The sequence below is a fragment of the Xiphophorus couchianus genome, chromosome 23 (assembly GCF_001444195.1).
Source record: "Xiphophorus couchianus chromosome 23, X_couchianus-1.0, whole genome shotgun sequence".
NCBI classification, from domain to species: domain Eukaryota; kingdom Metazoa; phylum Chordata; class Actinopteri; order Cyprinodontiformes; family Poeciliidae; genus Xiphophorus; species Xiphophorus couchianus.
In genome coordinates, this window is record NC_040250.1 from 16,020,756 (window position 1) to 16,039,859 (window position 19,104).

At 38.4% G+C, this 19,104-nt stretch overlaps 1 protein-coding gene across 2 annotated transcripts in view; it reads left to right on the plus strand.

Moving 5' to 3' along the window:
* diaph1 (diaphanous related formin 1) overlaps nt 1–18,895 on the plus strand; it is a 104,346-nt gene extending 85,451 nt beyond the window's left edge. For both annotated transcript variants that reach the window (XM_028008905.1, XM_028008904.1), the window contains 10 exons: nt 717–812; nt 909–1,003; nt 1,263–1,364; nt 1,922–2,161; nt 3,463–3,592; nt 3,925–4,049; nt 4,176–4,340; nt 4,683–4,815; nt 8,675–8,764; nt 17,051–18,895. In XM_028008905.1, coding sequence (XP_027864706.1) covers nt 717–812; nt 909–1,003; nt 1,263–1,364; nt 1,922–2,161; nt 3,463–3,592; nt 3,925–4,049; nt 4,176–4,340; nt 4,683–4,815; nt 8,675–8,764; nt 17,051–17,235 — 1,361 coding nt within the window. In that variant the 3' untranslated portion in view covers nt 17,236–18,895. The remainder of the gene's footprint in view (nt 1–716; nt 813–908; nt 1,004–1,262; nt 1,365–1,921; nt 2,162–3,462; nt 3,593–3,924; nt 4,050–4,175; nt 4,341–4,682; nt 4,816–8,674; nt 8,765–17,050) is intronic.
* The last annotated feature ends 209 nt before the right edge of the window (nt 18,896–19,104 follow it).

Below are 19,104 nucleotides of genomic sequence, written 5' to 3' on the forward strand. Positions count from 1 at the left end.
TACAGAAAAGGATGGACGCTTAATAGTTTTACTTCGAGTCCTTAAACTTTTGAGACATTGTCAGTTCTGTGATCATAAATTAATAAGCAGTGATTGAGTAGATATTTCCTGACAGGAACAGCAGGACAGCTGTGACATCCAGAACTCTGCTGACCTTAGACCCAATGTGCCTGGAAACAGCAAGCTGTTACGTGGCCAAAGCCCACGTGACTGTTCATCTTTCACTCTTAATTTTCATCCAGTTCATATCCACCCCCACACTGACACATCCTTACAGTCACAACTCTGACCTTGTCAGAACCAGTTAATCTAAAGTGTCTCTTCTCAGTGTTTGTGTGCGTGCAGATGCATAAGTTTAATGCAATCTCTGAATGCCCCACAGTAAGCAGATGTCTGGCCACATTTAAAAAGCCCAAGCTCAACAGAGACGTTACCCACATTTTTAAGCCATTTCATGTTAGTTTGGTATTACCCGGGGCAGGTCAAACAAAAATCCAACACCTCAGTGACATCATACAGTTGGACGAGAGTGAAAACGGCAAAGGCCGTACCAACTCTGTCACTTTTAATATGCATCATACAGGCATTGTGATGCATATTAATCTATCGGTTTTTATCCTTCAGCAATACTTATCATACACCTATTTATGGTCCACAGTCGCCTTATGTGAATAAGAAGGTTTGAATGACCTCTTGTTTTCTTTTATTGTCTCCAGTTAAAAAAGACCAGGATGGTGGACAGGAAAAACAGACACAGAAGAAGAAGGTGAAGGAGCTAAAGGTTCTTGATTCGAAATCTTCACAAAATCTCTGTAAGTCACTTCTACAGACTTTTTTTTTTATCTAGAAGTACTTTCTTTTGTTTTTGTCCACGAGGCAATGTTTTTCTTTGTGTCTTCTTCATGTAGCAATTTTTCTGGGATCATTCCGTCTTCCTTACGAGGAGATCAAGAATGCAATCTTGCAAGTCAATGAGAAGATTCTCACAGAGTCCATGGTTCAGGTACCAAGATCATACCATTTTAGATACCATTTTATTTTATATTTGCACCCAATAAAAAGGTTGCCTTGTCCTTTAAAAATTACATATAATAGGATGCAGTTATGTAGGAGTCTAAACTCTACATGTTTATTCGTTTAATTAATTTTCTATTTTCTCCATGTCTCAGTTTATTTTATAAATAGTCAGACATGCATTGGTAAACTGGTAACTTCAGGCATACATGAACATAATCTTCTATTTTGGTCTCTGTATCACATAGAACCTGATAAAACAGCTTCCGGGTCCTGAGCAGCTAAGTGTTCTTGGAGAGATGAAGGATGAATACGATGATCTGGCTGAGTCTGAACAGTTTGGAGTAGTGGTAAGAAATTATCACCACACACACATGCAAATAAATATAAAACACAAAGAATGAAACACAAGATATGTGCATATTAAGGTATATTTGGTGTTTGAACTCTTAAAATGAGCAGATATAAACGTTTTCAGAGTCTCGTGTAATTCTGGGGTTTAGCCATTCAGAGCGGCTGTGATCCCTAACCCCCGCAAATACTGGAGTCTAATGAATTATACATAGCTGTTTTGTTTTTGTGAACAGCCTAATGGCAACTAGTTTAAGTATCCGAATGTTCTGGACCTAATAGTTTAATTTATATGTGTATATACTGTATATGTGATGACTAAGCCCAAACATACCAGAGACATTGATTTGACATCATCACATTTAAAATGTTGACACTGAGCACTGCCTGTGTATGGGACACAAAATATTCTCATGCCCACAAAGAAAGCTTGTATTGTTCAGCTGTCTTAGATTGACTGTTACTAATGCACATCTGTGTTAATACACTCACTCACACACTGGCAACCACTGCACCAAGAAGGGCCCTCTAATCGTCCATACTCTGGTTTCTCCAGATGTCCAGTGTGAAGCGACTGATGCCACGGCTTCAGGCCATCCAGTTCAAGTTGCAGTTTGAGGAGCAGCAAAACAACATCAAGCCAGATGTGGTGGCTGTGACGGCTGCCTGTGAAGAGCTCAGGAATAGCAACACATTTGCCAAGTTGCTGCAGATCATCCTTCTAGTTGGGAACTACATGAATTCCGGCTCTCGAAATGGAGCCGCATTCGGCTTCTCCATATCCTATTTGTGCAAGGTGAAGAATAGATATGTTATTTAGGGGGGAAATGGATACTTATCCTCAAGAGGACTTTGATATGGAAATATTGAACAATGACCTGAGTAATGGACTGTTATGCATAGTTCTTTCTTTGCAAAACCATTGATACTCCTTTTTGTCATGTTATGTTACACCCAATAGTCTCAGTGCATTTTCTTTCTGATGTCATAAACCAACACAAACCAACTGTAAAATTATTTTTTAGCAACAAAAGATCTGAAAAGTGTGGAATCAATTTATATTCAGCTACTTGTACCAGTGCTTTGCAGAACCCACTTTTATTGCACTTAAAGCCACGAGTAGCTTTGGCTTTCTCTGCCACATTTCCACGTGAAATGACCCACTGAGAGTTCAAACTGAGAAGCATCTCCCCCCTAACACGTATCCTGTACTTTCTTACCTTACATACTGCCCATTTCTTTCTGCACTTCCAAATATATATTTTCTTTCTTCCTGTACCATCACACTGCTACCGCTAACCAAGCCTAACTAGTTTTTTCTATGTAACTTATTGTTAACTTTAATTTTAACTGAATTGTCATTTGTTCATTTGTAAGTTGCTTTAAATAACAGGTGTCTGCCAAATGCATAATCATAATTTTCAATTTCTTGCCACAAATTCTTATTTGGATATAGGCCTGGGCTTGGACTAGGCCATTCTAACTCATGCATTTTTATCTAGAATAGAAATTAATAAAATAGAAATAACCCTTATTGTCCCTAACGGGGAAAATTCAGGTCTAACCGCACCTGAATTTGGGATGTCATCTTTTTTTTGACTCTTATGTATTTTTCAGCAAAGTCCACCCAAAGAAACATGGACTAGAGCTAAATCTAGAGCTGGATTTAGCTCTAGATTTAATTTAACCTTAATTTCCCTATGGGATTAATAAAGTTTAACCTAACTTAACCTAGCTCTAGATTTGATAATGAAGGGAGCAGAATACAAATGCATACCACACTTCTCAGATCATCACATAAGATTCAATACACTAAAGTTCTGGAGAGATGAATAGTGTTAGTCATATCTCTGACATTAATTTGGCACTAATTTCATCAGCCAAATAATTTTATACAGTTTATTGATAGTGATAGGAGGTATTTAAAATTTCAATGGAGGGTGTTAAGTAATTTATCTAGTTTCAGTGCCTACTTCCTGTTAACTTTAACACTCAAAGTCAGACTTAGGAAAACAGAAAACATGCAGGCATTTGATGTTTGATTGATTTTTTTTTTTTCATGTGATCCTTTTTAAAATCAATTCTGTTTTCCATTAGCTGCGCGACACCAAGTCAGCTGATCTGAAGCAGACGCTGCTCCACTTTCTTGCCGATGTTTGCACTGAGCAGTATCCTGATGTCATGAAATTTCCTGAAGAGCTTATTCATGTGGAAAAGGCCAGCAGAGGTATATAGGACACTCAGCCTTTAATCTAATCCAGTTTAAGCAATTAACTATCCACTTCACCTGGTTTTACCTACAAGACATGTATTTAAGATGGTTGAGGCTGCATTTTTCTACTGTAATCTCTATGTAATAAATGAAATATTTTGAGATTTTAAATGCCATATAACTTATAAATGATGATTCAGCTATATATCCATAGTCAGAAATGTGTGAGAATGATTTCAATACTTAAAGCTTATTATTATTAGCATATATTGAATATTTCTAATGCAATCTGATGTGGTCATATTACAGTCTTAAAATTTTTTATTTTTTTATTTTTTGTCATGCAGTTTCTGCAGAGACGATTCAGAAGAATTTGGAGCAAATTGGGCGTCAGATCAAAAGTCTGCAGAAAGATCTGGAAACTTTCCCTCCTGCACAAAATGAAAATGACCATTTTGTGGAAAAGATGTCTATATCCTTTGTCTATCTGATATAATACCAGTATTCTTATTAGAAAAAAACACAACAAATTTTATATTATTTCAACAACTAGCTGAGTGGGATGTGAGTTTTACGTACCTTAACTGTATGATTTCACAGTTTTGTAGCCTACGCTCAAGAACAGTATGAGAAATTGGATGGGATGCATAAAAATATGGAGAAGCAATACACTGAACTTGGAGACTACTTCGTCTTTGATCCAAGAAAAATGTCAGTGGAGGAGTTCTTTGGAGACCTCCACAACTTCACAAACATGTTTCAGGTGTGTGCTTGGAAAAAATGGTTGTTTTAGTTTAAATACTGAAATCTTTACAGATGGTGTATAAAAATGGAGTTTGAAATATGTCATAGATGACAGGCAATTAAAACCAAACTTCAATCATGTGAGTTTATTCTGTGTTTTAACAGTAAATTCGCCTCTGGAACATTTTACTTGTTTTACCTGCTACAGGTTGTAACCATCATTCTGTTTTTGAAGTTTTGTTTACATTTCACATCCTCTTCAGATGCCTCTTTACTGATGATGCATAGACTTGAAATACTACTTTCTATTCTTGCACTGTCTTAGTTATATTTGCTGTGCTTTTTTTTCTTCCTTTTACAGCAAGCGGTGAAAGAGAACCAGAAGAGGAAGGAAGCTGAAGAGAAGATCAGGAAGGCCAAGCTGGCTAGAGAAAAAGCAGAGAAGGAGAAAGAGGAGAAACTGAAAAGAAGCCAGCTTCCTGACATCAACGCAGGTCATGATTGCAGAGTCTTTTGTTTTTACCTGTGTGTGACTGAAGCAGACTCACACAATCCACATCTCTCAATTTGTATTTCTCTCACATTCCAGTTGGGGGCAGTCAGAGTCCACAATTCTGTGTAATATGTTTGTGTGTCAGTGTGTGAGTGTAGATGATGAAGCTTTCCATATTTATAGACCAGAGTTGATCTGATGTTGCTGACTTCTTTTGAAGCAACGAACAATGAAGCTTCAGATAAAGTGAAGACACGGAGGTGGATACAATAACGGCTTGACCCTTTTTCACGCTTCTAAAGTTTTGGGGGATTTTCTTTCATGACGTAAATGTGGTTTAAAAGAGCAACTTAAATGTCTTTATCAGCAATTGCAGATTTCCAGCCTTCTATTTGATGCTATAAATGCTCTTAGCGTATTGCCCCATGTAATACAACCCACCACTCTCATCCCTGCATGCACAGAGTTAGCACTCAAATCCTGCCTTGCAGACACACATTTATGCACAGAGACTTTTCCCCCTCTTTCAGGCTGTGACCTACTTTTAGTACATTCCTCCTCTTTCTGGCTCCATTTGGGTTCTCCAGAGACTCTGCTCTTCCAGGGTCAAACTTTTTACAGCCTCAGTGCATTTCATCTAGTGACTGATTCTGTTTTGCTTTGCTCATGTGCTAAAAAGAACTTTGTTGGCTAATATGAGTGGTTTCTTTTTGTGTTTGTAGCTTAACAAAAGTTTTTTATGGAGTTTGACCTACTCCTCCATGTCCCATCTGGCATGTCATCTTTTTTTTCTGACTCCTATTTATTTTTCTGCCATTCAAGTAAAGTGCACTTTAAAAGAAGCCCTACTCTGGATATTGTTTCATTCATGTTGAAAAACTTGAAACATTTGTTGCTGATAGTGATTAAATTTCATGGTCATCCTCTGGAAGCACACACTATAGTAACTTCATCGAACTTGAAAGATAAGCCCAAGTGTGAGTGAGAGATCATTTACATACAGGTGGCACTTTTGACTTCGCCTGCAGCCTGGAGTCATTCAACACCCCCTATTTGAATTCAACCATACACAAATCAGTCTGATATGTGCACATCTGCTCTTTGTTTTGCATTTGTTTATTACCCTCGCACTAAAACTTAGTTGAACAAAGTGTCCTTTCAGTAGCTGGCCTTTAACACGCTGATATCTCTCTGCTTTTATTTGTTCCTCCGATTTGCTATCTCACATGCTGTCACTATCTCATGATTTCACTTAATGCTTCTGTCTTTTTTTTGGTCTCTGTGTGTAAATCCCAAATGCTTGTAAAAAACCTGGAAAGGTCAGTGTGTGTTTGCAGTTTGTGGCCTTCTCATTCCTATGTGACTCAGTATGCACGTGTTTAAACACATGATGATAGTTACTATGAGCTGCTGTGAATGGCTCATTCTTCAGGGAGTCTGTGAAGGCTATAGCTCCTCACATACTTAAATTATCTAATCATGTGTTTTGACTATATCTGAAGGCCTTGGGGGTCAGAATGGTGAACAGGGTCAAGAGTCTGATGCCACACCCAAAGGTTCACATTCTCCTTTTGGACCTCAAATGTAATGTTTGCACTCACTAGATCTGACGGCTGCTGTACCATATATTTACAACTAGATGTCAGTGGTGTCCGCAAAAGGCTGTTGGAGACCTTGTGTTCTCATAAAGGGTGTGTGCTGATGTGGTTTGAACAAATTCAAGTGCTGGTATGGGAACTGCCACTGGGAGTGCTCACACTCCACACATAGAGTGAGCAGAGCAGCAATGAGGGGGGAGGGGATGGAGGAGAGCAGGGCAGCAGCAGATGGTTTGCTGCGGATTAGGCTGTGTTGTCGTCGCTTTGAAAAGAGGGTAAGATGAAGGTAGGAGAAAAGCATGAGATATGAGAGGATGAAATGGGATAAGCCTGGCTTGCCTCACACAGGGATGCTGTGAAAGAGGGATTCTGTTTTAGCACATTAGAAAAATAAAAATCCTGTCTCCATCTCTCAGCTGTCGTGTTTTTCACATTATGTTATATTCTTTGTTTACAGTCTACTTCATTTAGTAAATTATGTCATTAATATTCTAATTAGTAACTGTGTGAACATCCACTAGAGGTGCTGTTGCTTCACAAAAGGCACTGTGCAATGTGTATCTGAGGGTATGTGTGAGTGGAGAGGAGGAAAAAGTGGGTGGGTATATTTGTTGCACAGGAACATGCCTGTGTGTGTGTGGGTTTCAGCAGATCCGATCCAGATAGACAGCTTTAAAAACTCACACTCTAATGCTATTGCACTAATTAATCCGTCTTACCATCTTAGTTGCTCTAAGTGCTGCTACTCCGTTTCATGCACTCTGCTGTTTATGTACGAGAAGCCACCTTGTTTTTGATGCTTTAGCTTTGGCCAAATTGATTTAAGAAGCATTTTTCAACATCTAATCACAAAACAAATTCCTTTAAACATATATAATTATCTACATTAATCCTGACTAACTTGCCATGATCTCTCCAACGTGGCTGCATCCTGGAAAGTTTTCACACTTTACACCTTTATTATTAACAAGTTGAACTTTGTCCAACTTTTTTTTTTCAGTTTAAAAGATCCAATACTGTATGTTGTCAGCAATAACTGGAAAAACAAAGTGCAAGAGAGCATGGGCTCGCTACGTCTTTTTTAGTTTTCTTTGGGTGTTTCCTGAGACCAAGAAAAGCATTTCTAGTAAACAGCCAGTTTACTGTTTGACCTCAGAAGTGCCTCCAGTTTATTTTCACAAGTAGGTTTGTGTGTTTCTGTGCCTGCACGACTGCTTTAAGCCAACCATGTGATTAGTGTAAGTGGAAATATGCCAGATGTGTTCACCCTGAAGAGGAAAACTGCAGTGTGTTTTCTTTTTCTGCTCTTTTGGTGCAGTTCCATTTCTTGGGCATTGAGGGGTGTATGTGAACCATGTAAGACTCAGAGAGTGAGCCTTGCAGAGAGACTTTCTCAGACATGACAGGCGACACCACAGACCATCTGGTGCATGGCTTACTGCAGGATTAAACGCTGTGTGTTTGTGTGAGCTTGGCATGTGCTCTATGTTTGGGGGTTGGGAAGGTGACGGCATAAACCTTTAACCCTAAGGCCTACTGCCCCTTTTCCAGAACCCTTCGTCCCTTTTCAGAGTCGGAGAGACATAATTAAAAGCATCTGTCTGTGTGCTAAACACTGCCCCCGACTGCTGCCCATGAAGCACACACACATGCATGCACACACCGGGCACCCCATAACCAGACAAAGGTATGAAGCACTTTTGTCTGGTAATGGTCCTCAGACACAGAGACTGTGCCGAGGAACAGGATGTAAACAAACAGACAGCCCACCATCACAGATGACACAGGCAAACATCCACAAACTCCAGATTTATATTCAGTCAGTACAAATTTAAAATGTAGGCCTCAATTACACATGCATTTTGGAGAATTTGTGGCTTTATGGGGTGTGTCTTTTTAGTTGGGGGTTTATATATTTTCAGAAGATCGCTTCCTCAGACTGAACCATGCAGCTTTTAGCAGTGACGGCTTAACTAGGTCACTGCCTATCTGGGTTAATGAAAACAACCACATGTCAGGAACATATATCCATTTTCTAAGTATGTGTTTGCAAGTAAGAAAAATGACAACCCAGATAATTTAGCAAAAACAATTTTTTATGACCAGGAAAGAAAATGAGAAACTGGTGCTGATTTATACTAACCCTCTGATTTAGGTAGTTTTTTTGAATGCGTATGGATAGATATTTCCATGTACATCCACTTAAGATAACTTGACATTTGTTGATGCATTTCTGACGTGTTGTTTTCTTTTTATTTACAGAGGGTGATGAAACTGGTATCATGGATGGCCTGTTGGAGGCGCTGCAGTCAGGTGCTGCTTTCAGAAGGAAGCGAGGACCTCGACAAGCAGGTACCCATTCTCACAAAAGATGGTGGTCTTTCAGCTTCCTGTCCTCCCAGACAGATGTGTATTAGACCTACTGGTGGTGTGGCACACATGCCGCATCTGAGACTTATTTGCTTATTTCCCCCCTTTTCACTGTGTGTGTCTGTGTCAACGCCCAGCAACAGATTTGTTTATCTTCCCCACCTCTGTTGCATGCCTCAGAGGCGGCACGGGTTGGTTTAATTCTTGGGATGTAGTAGCAGAGAACAAAGCCAGTGGCATCAGATGCTGGCACAACAACAAAGTAAAGCGAGGGTGCCATGAGTGGGTGTGGGCAGCAAAAAATTCAGTGCGGCAAATGATAAAGGTATGGTCATAGAATAGGAAAATAGAGATTTAAAACTAGGGAAAGAACCAAACAAAATGTGAGTGGAAACTTAAATAAAAGGACATCAGGGAGTAAGAAATAAGAGACACGTTATAAATGTTTGTTTTTCTTTTAAAAAGTGTTGTTATGCTTAGTATGCCAGATTGGAAAGTAATTGCTTCCTTATTTGGTGAAACTTTACTGTTCTGAAGTTAAGGGTTTTTTTGTTAATCTTTTGGAGATTAGTGGCCATTTGTAAGTTATTTTCAGTCAAACTTGCTTCCTTACAATAGATAAAATTAATCCTGTCCTACATTAGTGAAAGGTCTTTGAAAATTCATCTTTTACTTAAAAGTATTCATTCAGTGAAGGGGATTTCAAAATTTTAAAAATATATTTTTGTGAGCATTACAATTATTGACATCTCAAATATTAATGTACTTGAAGTATTTGTGTTTGTGTAGAAGTATGAGATAGAAACCAACTTGTCCTAGAGACTGCTTAAAAATGATAAATCCAGGAAAACATGTCATTCAACTAAGCCAGATCTATATTGATTTTGCAGAGCTGAATCAGCACTCTGCAGAGTCTATTTGGTCTTTCTCGGGTAATTTAGCTCTTTCAGTTATTTCAATAAGAGATTGGGTCATTTTAACACTTGAAAGAGTTAAAACTACTCAATCTCTTGTTGAAATAACTCTAAAAGAGTTAAATTAATTCTAAAAAGGCCCAAATAGACTCGGCATAGTACTGATTTACTCTGCCAAATTGGCTGTTTACTCGGAGCAATTATCCACAAATTTGTGGATTTGTGCAGCAATATGGCCTTCTGGTCACACCACGACAGTGAAATCAACAATGAACACACTTTGGACAACAGCTTAACCTGATTGTTGTTTCAGGCAAGTTATGTGTTACCATACAAGTTAGATAATGTTCAGTGGCCATTAACGGAAAGCAAAGGAGATGGTGTGTGTGTTCATTCACATGCAGTTTAGTGTATGTTCTCAAATTGTAGAGGAGTGTGTGCAACCCAATCCGTCCCTCAATAGAAGCCAGATGTGCAGCTTTGTTACAGCGCAGGGTAGCTTAAAGTCAGAGGGGTAGACTGCATTGCTTTTTTTCTTTTGATCTGAATTTTCTTTAAACTTCATTCTTACTTATGCTTTCATTTTAATCTGTAAATGTGTTTACATAATGTTGTTGACTTGCTCTAGCAGTTGTAAAACTCATGCTGTGGTCCTGAGTTGACCTCAGTGAGGAAATATTTGAGTACAGAAAGCTCTGCCGTAATAAACAGCGCTGTTGCATTTCTTCCAAATTCACTGAGACAAAAGTGTGGGGCGAACTGGAGGGAGAAGAGAACGGGAAGAAAAAAAAGAAACTGGGGCCCAGTCTGGGGTTCACTCAGTCATCCATAACACTGTTTGGGCACCTAACACTCCTTTACAGGAAAACCTTGATCATTTCTGTGAGAGAAAGAAACAAATTTTCCCCCATTATTACAGGAGGATGATCTGGAAAGTTTGCGCAGTGTTGGGCTGAATGTCGCCTTTTCTACACTGTCCTTTTTTTTCTTACTCTTCCCAAGTTCAGAGTTTTCTGACTCTTTTGAAGCTGGGCTGTGGTTTATTTGCAGTCTTTGTGAGAAGTTTATATTATCCTCAGCCATGTTTAAAGGTCTTGTCTTTAGTTACCCATGTTGTGTTTGGAAGGCATGAGGCCAGAAAACCGCTTCACCACCACTAGAGGATGGTATTTTGTTTTTGTGTGTGCAAGTTTTACTGGATGAGTTGAGTCAGAGGTCTTTATTTAGTGAAGCTGGAGGAGATTCATCTTAATTCTCACTCTGCTGACACATATCTGGCAATTTTCTTTTTTTTTTTTTTTTTTTATATATAGCCTTGGCTGCCTCCTCTTCAGAATGTGAGTGGATTTTGTAGATTTCAACAACTTGATATAAAAACTCTTTTGTCACAGGATTACTCTGGATTGTTTACTTAAAATCCTTTTGGAAATGATTATGAAGTTGGGACATCCTCAGCTTTGACAGCTCATAAAAGAATAATTTTCATTTGATTACTCATCCTTTCCAACCCCTGCTATTGTGACACATAATATGCATCTCTCCCCTGGGCCAATAGAACCAGTTAATGGCTTTACTGCAATCTAATTGCTTGTCCTTGCAGCTAAAAGCACTATTAGTTTAATCCTTGGTGGTGCAGAGTTTGGCATCATCAGAAGTGACACAAACCATTTCCAAAGACCCAATAAGTATTTATTTAAGATGTAGTGAAGTTAAGTTGAGTGTTTCAGATATTTTTTATATTGATTCTTGTCACTTTGTACATGTTTCAAATGATAACATTTCCAAAACTGAGGCAAACTAGTTAACGCCAAAGCTCTGTAGCCAGGACTAAAGTGGCATCACTGATGGGCTCCAGGATTTACAACGCTTTCGTCTTTGTTTCTGTTACAGAAATTAATGTTTAAGCTTTTCTAAGAAGTAGGCAGATGTCTTCACATAATAACATTAGACTAATATAAATATTTGACCATCTACTGCTGTCATTTCCAGGCAGAGTTGTCTTTCCCCTGGATTAAATCCTGATAATAAATTTAGATTAATCATCTTTACAGTGATTAATATAATCAATGTAAAGAAGTACATGTCCTGACCCCCAAGTATTAAAACAACAATTATTAATATATACATTTTTAAAAGTGTTTAGAAAATGTATTTTAAAGGAGCTGATTGTAGTTTATAGCTTATATCAATTAATCCAATAAAAGTAACCATTTGTTAAAAACATGCAATTGTTTTTCAAACATATTGACTGGCTGTTGTGCCTCATTTGGATTGGTTGGAGGGCTTGCATCTTTATAACAATGACAACATATTTTTACTCTAAATTTATGAATCTGGACTCTGATATTTTTCATTCTGATTTTGTTTCTAATGTCTGTCGGTATGCAAAGAGTTCCCCTCCCCTTTGTATCCACCACTCACAGCTTCAGTGACTGCAAACGACACTGCTGAGCAATAAAAGACCACCGAGGGCCTATTGAGTTTGTCGTCATGCTTATTGTGTCACTGCAGTTTTACTGAATGGTGTGCCACGAGGCTGTGGAGCCAATCTGCCCACTCACCTTTGACCTGTACCTCTGATCTGTGTTTGTGTGCATGTGGGATCCTCAGCTGCCTACCCTCCCTCCGTCTGTCTGCCACCCCCTCCTTCCTAAAGCACAAAAAGACAAAACACACACGCCAGATGCTCGCATGCCGATACAAAGACATGCAAATGAATAAAGCTAAACGCACATTAGAGGATGGACGTTTTGTATGCAAAACATCTGAGCTATCAACTTCAAATCTATAGTTTTGAAATGTTTCTGATATTTTTATATGAATTCAAGACTAATGCAGCTCTGAAAAATCTGTTGATTTGTGTTCAGACAGGATGTCTATGCTTTTTCAGCATTGTTTAAGTCTAGATGAGTGTGGGAAAAGTTGAAAAGTACATGGATTAATACTTGCATTTAGATTCTACGTTCTATTATCTAAATGTCATCCTCCTTTTCTTTCTTATATTCTTTGTTTTTCTCCTCCCTAATGCCCTTCCGTCTTTTTGTTTTACCTTGTGCCATTCCCTCTTTCCTTTGTCCTTCCTTCCTGATGCCCTGCCTCTATTTATTATATTTGCCTCTGTGTCTTCCTTTTGTTTTTCTAGTGTCTACTTCTCCTTCACTCTTTGTGTCTCATCCTGTCCTACCTCCATTCCTTCCTTATGTCTAACCTTTATTTCCTTTCTTGCGTCTTCTTTCCCATTATTTTTTATATTTTTATAAGCATGTGTACTCTAGACGTCTTTAGAATATAAATACTAAAGTTAACTAAGAATTTATGACCAAGTAAACACAAAGAAGTCTCAACTTTTTCAATTTGAGTCTGGAAAAGCTTGGATGTTTTTCATGAGAATAAATAAGAATCCTGTTTAGGATAAATTAAGTGGAGGAATGTTGTGTCTAAACACACTATAGACCCATCTGCTGGGTCATGACCGTGAGTGCAGCATCCAATGATAGAGGTGACTTCCTGACAAAGTACCAATCACAACAGAGAGGAGGAGATAAAGAGCAGAGCAACAATAGAGAGACGCACACGCTGTCTGAGTAGTCTGAAAATCCACCACCTGATGGAATGCTTTCACAGACGCTCCCAAACACCAGCTACCATACAGACATGTAAAGCAGGATCAGTCCAACTAGACAAAGGTCGTCCATCAAGCTGTGACTGAAAAAGCAGTGACATCACATGCGTCTATACCCACAAACAATGAAATGCAACCATGTGCCCCAGAGGCAGAAAATGCTTAATGTTTTAGCATCAATAGTTTCCTCAACAACTTGCAGTGATGCTAGATGATGTCACTATTTCCCACAATCCTCAGCTGTAGAGCAGCAGTGCATTACCCACAGCAGCCTGAGGAGGGAGGTATGTGTCCCTGGTAAAATGAAAACCAAGCTCTATCCGTATCTGCCGATACACCATTATCTTAGCTGCATCACCATCATTATGTTGTCCTGTGTGTTTCTGGGCCATAAACAGTCTGCACGATACAGAGCCGAGGTTTAAACCACATCTTATTCCCTCGTACTTCCGAGAAGTCTGACTTACCTGTAATCTATTAAAGTGGTTTTTGTTCTTGAATTACAAAGAAGTCTGAAAAGTTTGCTTTTAAGACTTTAATAGAACATTGGGGGACAGAATAGTTTTTTTTATCCTTATAAATACCTGCAATACAGAAAAGTGTCTGAAAGTCTGAAAAGTGGGGAAGTAAGACATTTAAAAAAAAAAAAAAAGCCTTCAAAGATTCTGATCTTTTTTTATGTTTTCAGCTTCTAGCTCCTTTGGAGTTACCTAGTGGAAGCTAAAGTACAAATTTGTAAAGCAGTGTTAAATATTGTTTTAATGTTGTTTTAGATAGACTCAACTAAAGTGGGAAAAAAGGCTGCTACTTATACAGATCCAGTGTAAAGCTCTTTTCTTTTAGTAAGTTGGCTAAATAAACACAACACTAATTTATCCCACAAGTTGTCTGTTTTTTTGTTTTTTTTTCTCTTTTATTTCTGCATGACTCCGCTATCAAATTTAACCGGTTCAATAAACGAAACAAACCTTTCTGAAACTACCTGAACTGAATTAGAGTGAAAAAGGAGCGCTTTAAGAAAGGCTGTGGAAATGTTGCCCCAGACCGCTGTAAAAAGATTGAGAGATCGGGAAACATCATTTAAAAGTGAAGGACAAAACAATAACTTTGAGTGCTATTGCCTACCTGCACAAAGCTGCAGAGCATCTCTCATCCAGATCCTTATTTGTTAACGCAAGAATCACAACACATTGTGCAGCAGAACATTATCTCTCATCAGGTGCTCATTACATCGTCTCCTGCAGTGTAATGTGTTGCAGACTTTTTTCACTCGGCTTTTTGTGCTACAAAGCCCCCTACAGTGTGCAAACATTCATCAGTAAACAGACCATCAGCAGCCTTCATCAGCCTCAACAGATCCTGCAAATATGCTGCAGACTGTGCACCAAAATACTTTCAACATATTTCAGATCATCATATTTCTCTTCTTGTATTTAAACTTCAGTTTTTTTTGTCGGAATGTCTGTTTCCCATCCTGCTTCCTCTTCCTCTCCTCCTCGGCTCTCAAGAGGAAGAGAAGCTGTGTTGAAGGCCTTTGAAGAACTTTTTCTCTACGGGTTTCAACATGTAGGACGAGTTCATCACACATGAAGTCAGCCACACCAACATGTGCCGTTTCTCATGGCTTTTGGGTCATTTGCATAATTTCTAATTAGCACATTTATGAGTAGGAAGGGGTTGAATTGGCTAAAAATAATGAGAGAAGAGGGAGTGTTTATGATGGGGAGAGATCGGTTTCCCACAGGAAACAGTGGAAGGTGATTGTTGCTACATTAGCTGTTGTGCTGTTTATTTAAACTGATATATATAAAAAGGATTACAGGCCTAAAACCTGCAGCTCTGGATTCATACATGTTTTCTCCTCTCTTTTTGTAGACTCAGTTTTGTCTCTGTCGCAGCTAGTTCTGGAAACGTGCTCGGTAAATCTGTGTGGAGTTTTTTGTGTTTTTTCTTGCATCTCGTGTTGCTTGTTAAACCATGGTTCATTTGCATGCCTATTTTTACTTACAGGACTGATGTTTGCTTTTTGGTTTTGCATTGTCTGCATGAGGAGTGAAGACCTCTAAACATTCACCTGGTGTAAAATAATAGCAAACACACGAGCAATCTTCCACTGACCTATATAGCTCAAAATGGCTGCTGCTGTACAGCTGTACTCCTACGCAGAAGAGTAAAGAGAGGTAAAGAATAGGCGAAGGAGAGGAGCAATGAGGCGGCTGTTGCTATGTAAGGAGGTGACTGTAAGCAGGTAGATGAATAAAAAGACAGCATCCTCAGGGTCCGATCCGTCATACTTATTCTCTTCATGAAATTTCTGTCTTATTTCTGTCAGCTCTCGTCATTCCTCTCTGCTTATTCCCTCTCTGACTCAAGTCTCTGTAGCCATTTTCGTTTCATTTTCATTCATCCCTCTGTCTTTAATCTTCCCACAGCATGAATCATCCTGCTGTTTAACCCGCTGCCTTACCTCTTGGATTTTGCATACATCATTTCTGTTTGTTCCTCTCAACAACTCCACTTTCTGTTCTCCCACTTCTGTCTTATTCCATTTGATTCCCGTATTTTGCTTCACTATATCAAGGACAGATGGACTTTGATCTAACAATAGCACTAAGTTGTTCCAGATATTACATTGATGTGCTTCTCATACAAACCACATTGGGCTTCTGTCTGTTTTGATTAAGTTGAGTTGTGAAATTTCTTTTTGACCTGCTCTTTTAGTCATCTCTGAATGCAGTGTACCAGGGTTCCTAAACGATCTGAGAAATGTTTAGGAACCCCGGGTAACATGCTTTAATGTTTTGGGGTTTTTTTTCATTTAATTTTTTATTTCATTCACTCAATAAATATGAATAGTTCATGCAACAACTAAAATAATGAATGAATGAAAAGAAGCAGCAAAAAGTATAAACTTTTATCTGCCCCCCTATTCACGTCAAGAGAAAATTAGTTATTGAATTTGGACGACTATTAGACATATTTCAAAAGACAAAAAAAATCACAATAAAACATCAGCTGATTCGATGTCATATCACTCCATCCTTCAATTTCCTGAGGGAGTCTTCCCAAAGGATCAATAAAGTACAAGTCTAAGTCTAAGTCTATTAGGATTTTCACATTTCTTAAGTATAGATAGAGACTTAGGTTGTTTTTTCTCACTGCCAAGACTGTTGCATAAACTGATAGATTTAATTGAAGTTAAATCTGGATATACTTTTTTATCTGTTATTTTTACATTGTATTTCTTTTCTCTTGTCACACATTTGTTTTATATATTGTTTGGTGTAAAAAAAAAAAAAAGTTTGTACTGTGTACATAGATTTTAAAATATTGTACTCTATAAATTCATTAAGTTTAACTGTATAAATATTAGGTTTGTGTGGTCTTTTTATCCACTTATGGCTCTAAGAGCTCTCTTCTGTAAGATAATAATTTAATCTGTTTTATAAATACAACCCCAAATTTCAATACAATATGTTAGATATGGAACAGTCTGAGTAATGCAAAATATTCAAGGCCTGTTTGTTTAGCAATTCCTTTGCCTTATTTAAAATAGCAATAGTTTTGGATATGATTTATACAAAATGTCCTTAACAAATGTACATTAGTGAGAACACCCAAAATCCTAATTTCTTTAGTTTTGTGTATCTCAATTCATCTTCAACATGTAATTGTGCATCAGCACAATGCATATTCATTTTTTTAATCTCACTTTTCATTTTCCTTTCTCAGCCAACCACCGGCGAGCTGGTCATGCAGTGACCAACATCCTGGCCAAAGAGCTGATGCAGGAAGACACAACTTCATCTGGTAAAAGCCCCAAAAAGAAGGCAAAGTCTGAAAAGGAGGAGCCAAAACTAGAAGACGCAGAATCCTTGGAGGAGCTACTGGACCCTCTTTCCTCTCGGTCTAGTTAGGCCTCCAAGTACAGAAGTTAATTTTTTTATATATATATAGTGGTATTGAAAACAGATTTTTATCCAATCCAGGGGCCAACAGCAACATTGTATTATTTTCCTGATCCCTTTGCTTGCTTGGATTATTTTCAGGATTTCTTTCCTGTTCTGGGTTAGAGAGAGGCAGAACCAGAGGGCCAGCCTCTCGCCTCAGCATCAGCTTCTGAATGTTTGCCAATTTCTTTCATCAGCATGCACCTAAAGGTTAAAGTTTTGATCAAAGGGTGTTCCCCAAAGACTTCGTCAGGACTGAATCGCCTCCTTTTATTTCATGTCAGCAATTTCCTATCAGAAATTACGGCTTATTTCCAGGATGTCTGTACAATAGAAACTTTCTAATTTCTTTCCCCAACAAGGTAAAAAGTACTTCTTTGTAACATTTTGCGATACTGTGCGTCTGTAATACTTTGTCCATGTGTTTTATTGAAGTGCCAACGAGTCTCATAATTTCACTTGCAAGTGTAGTTCCCACTGAAGAGAGCATGTGGACCAGATCATTACGCTTCACCCGAGTTTATCTTGTAGACACGATTTATCTCAGTGGTGTGCATCAAATGGTTATTTTGTACAAATAAAAATGTAGACCATAACCTACACTGTAATGGGGAGTGAATTTACATAGAAACCAAAAATATTTTTCAAAGTGTGGTTTCATACAGACATACTGTAGCCACAGTAGTTTGCATTCCTCTGTTTTTTTTGTATACAAGAAAAACTTGAGTGTGAAATTATCCACTTATTTTTAGTTTTGTGTGCACAAATCTGTGTGTGTGTGTTTGCTTGCAGGTTTCTGTGTTGGCATGCACATGTGTGTTGCCATCTGTAATTACTGTACAATACCAACCGGGCTGTCATGAATGATGATCTTGTGGTCTTTCTGCTGAGAGTATAGCACACTGGAAAACAGCCCAGAAACTGCTGAGACAAGTATCTGTGTTCACTTGTTAGTCTGTCTGTTCTCCCACTGAACTGCAGCCGTCGTCTCCGGATGTCTGGCCTCGCTCCTGCAGCCCTCGGCAGACATGTTGCCATGATGTTTTGGTGTAAGACCTGACAGGAAGCACGCCAGGTGATGTCAGCTGCTCAATGCAGCGTCTCCTCCTATGCAAATCCTTCAGTGTAACCTGCAGCCCAGCTCTTTATAAGTCAGTCAGTGTAGCACTGATATGGTATGTTCTGTAAAAATGAATGTTTATTACTTTTTTTCTTTGTTTATTTTGGGAGAAAGTGGCACTTAAAGGTCATGGAACGGATTCCAGTGAAGCACTAGAGGTGTGGTAATGTCTGAGCCTGGGTCCTAGTGCTTTATTTTAATCTTGAAACGCAGGAAACATCCACCTGCACAAAACATCTCGTTGCTGTAATTAAACCGATGTAACTGCTGTGTTAATGATTATGTGTTCAGGTAGGCAGCACTAGATTGTAAGCTTCCAACAATAGGAACATCAGAACACCACTGGAATATTCTGGCTGAGTTATTTCTTTTTCTGTACTTTTTTTTTTTTTGTCCTTCTATAACATATATTGTTCCAAATAAACTTTTACAATAATTTTAATGACTTACACAATAAGAAAATGCACATTCCTTCTGTAATTTTGAATTAAAATGTCTTAAATTAAAGTGTTTGCTCTGTTTTGTTTTTTTGTTTGTTTTTTTTTGCCTGGTGATATTTTCTACCCGCATACGTTTCCTGTTTACTAAGATCTTTCTTTTGGGCTCTCAGTAAATTGATTGTGACATGTTTTTTGCAGCTCTGCTCCTCCCTCTCTTGTAAACACATTGTGCTGTAAAATACCATCCAGTCACTGCAGTCTGGCCTTTTGTAATTT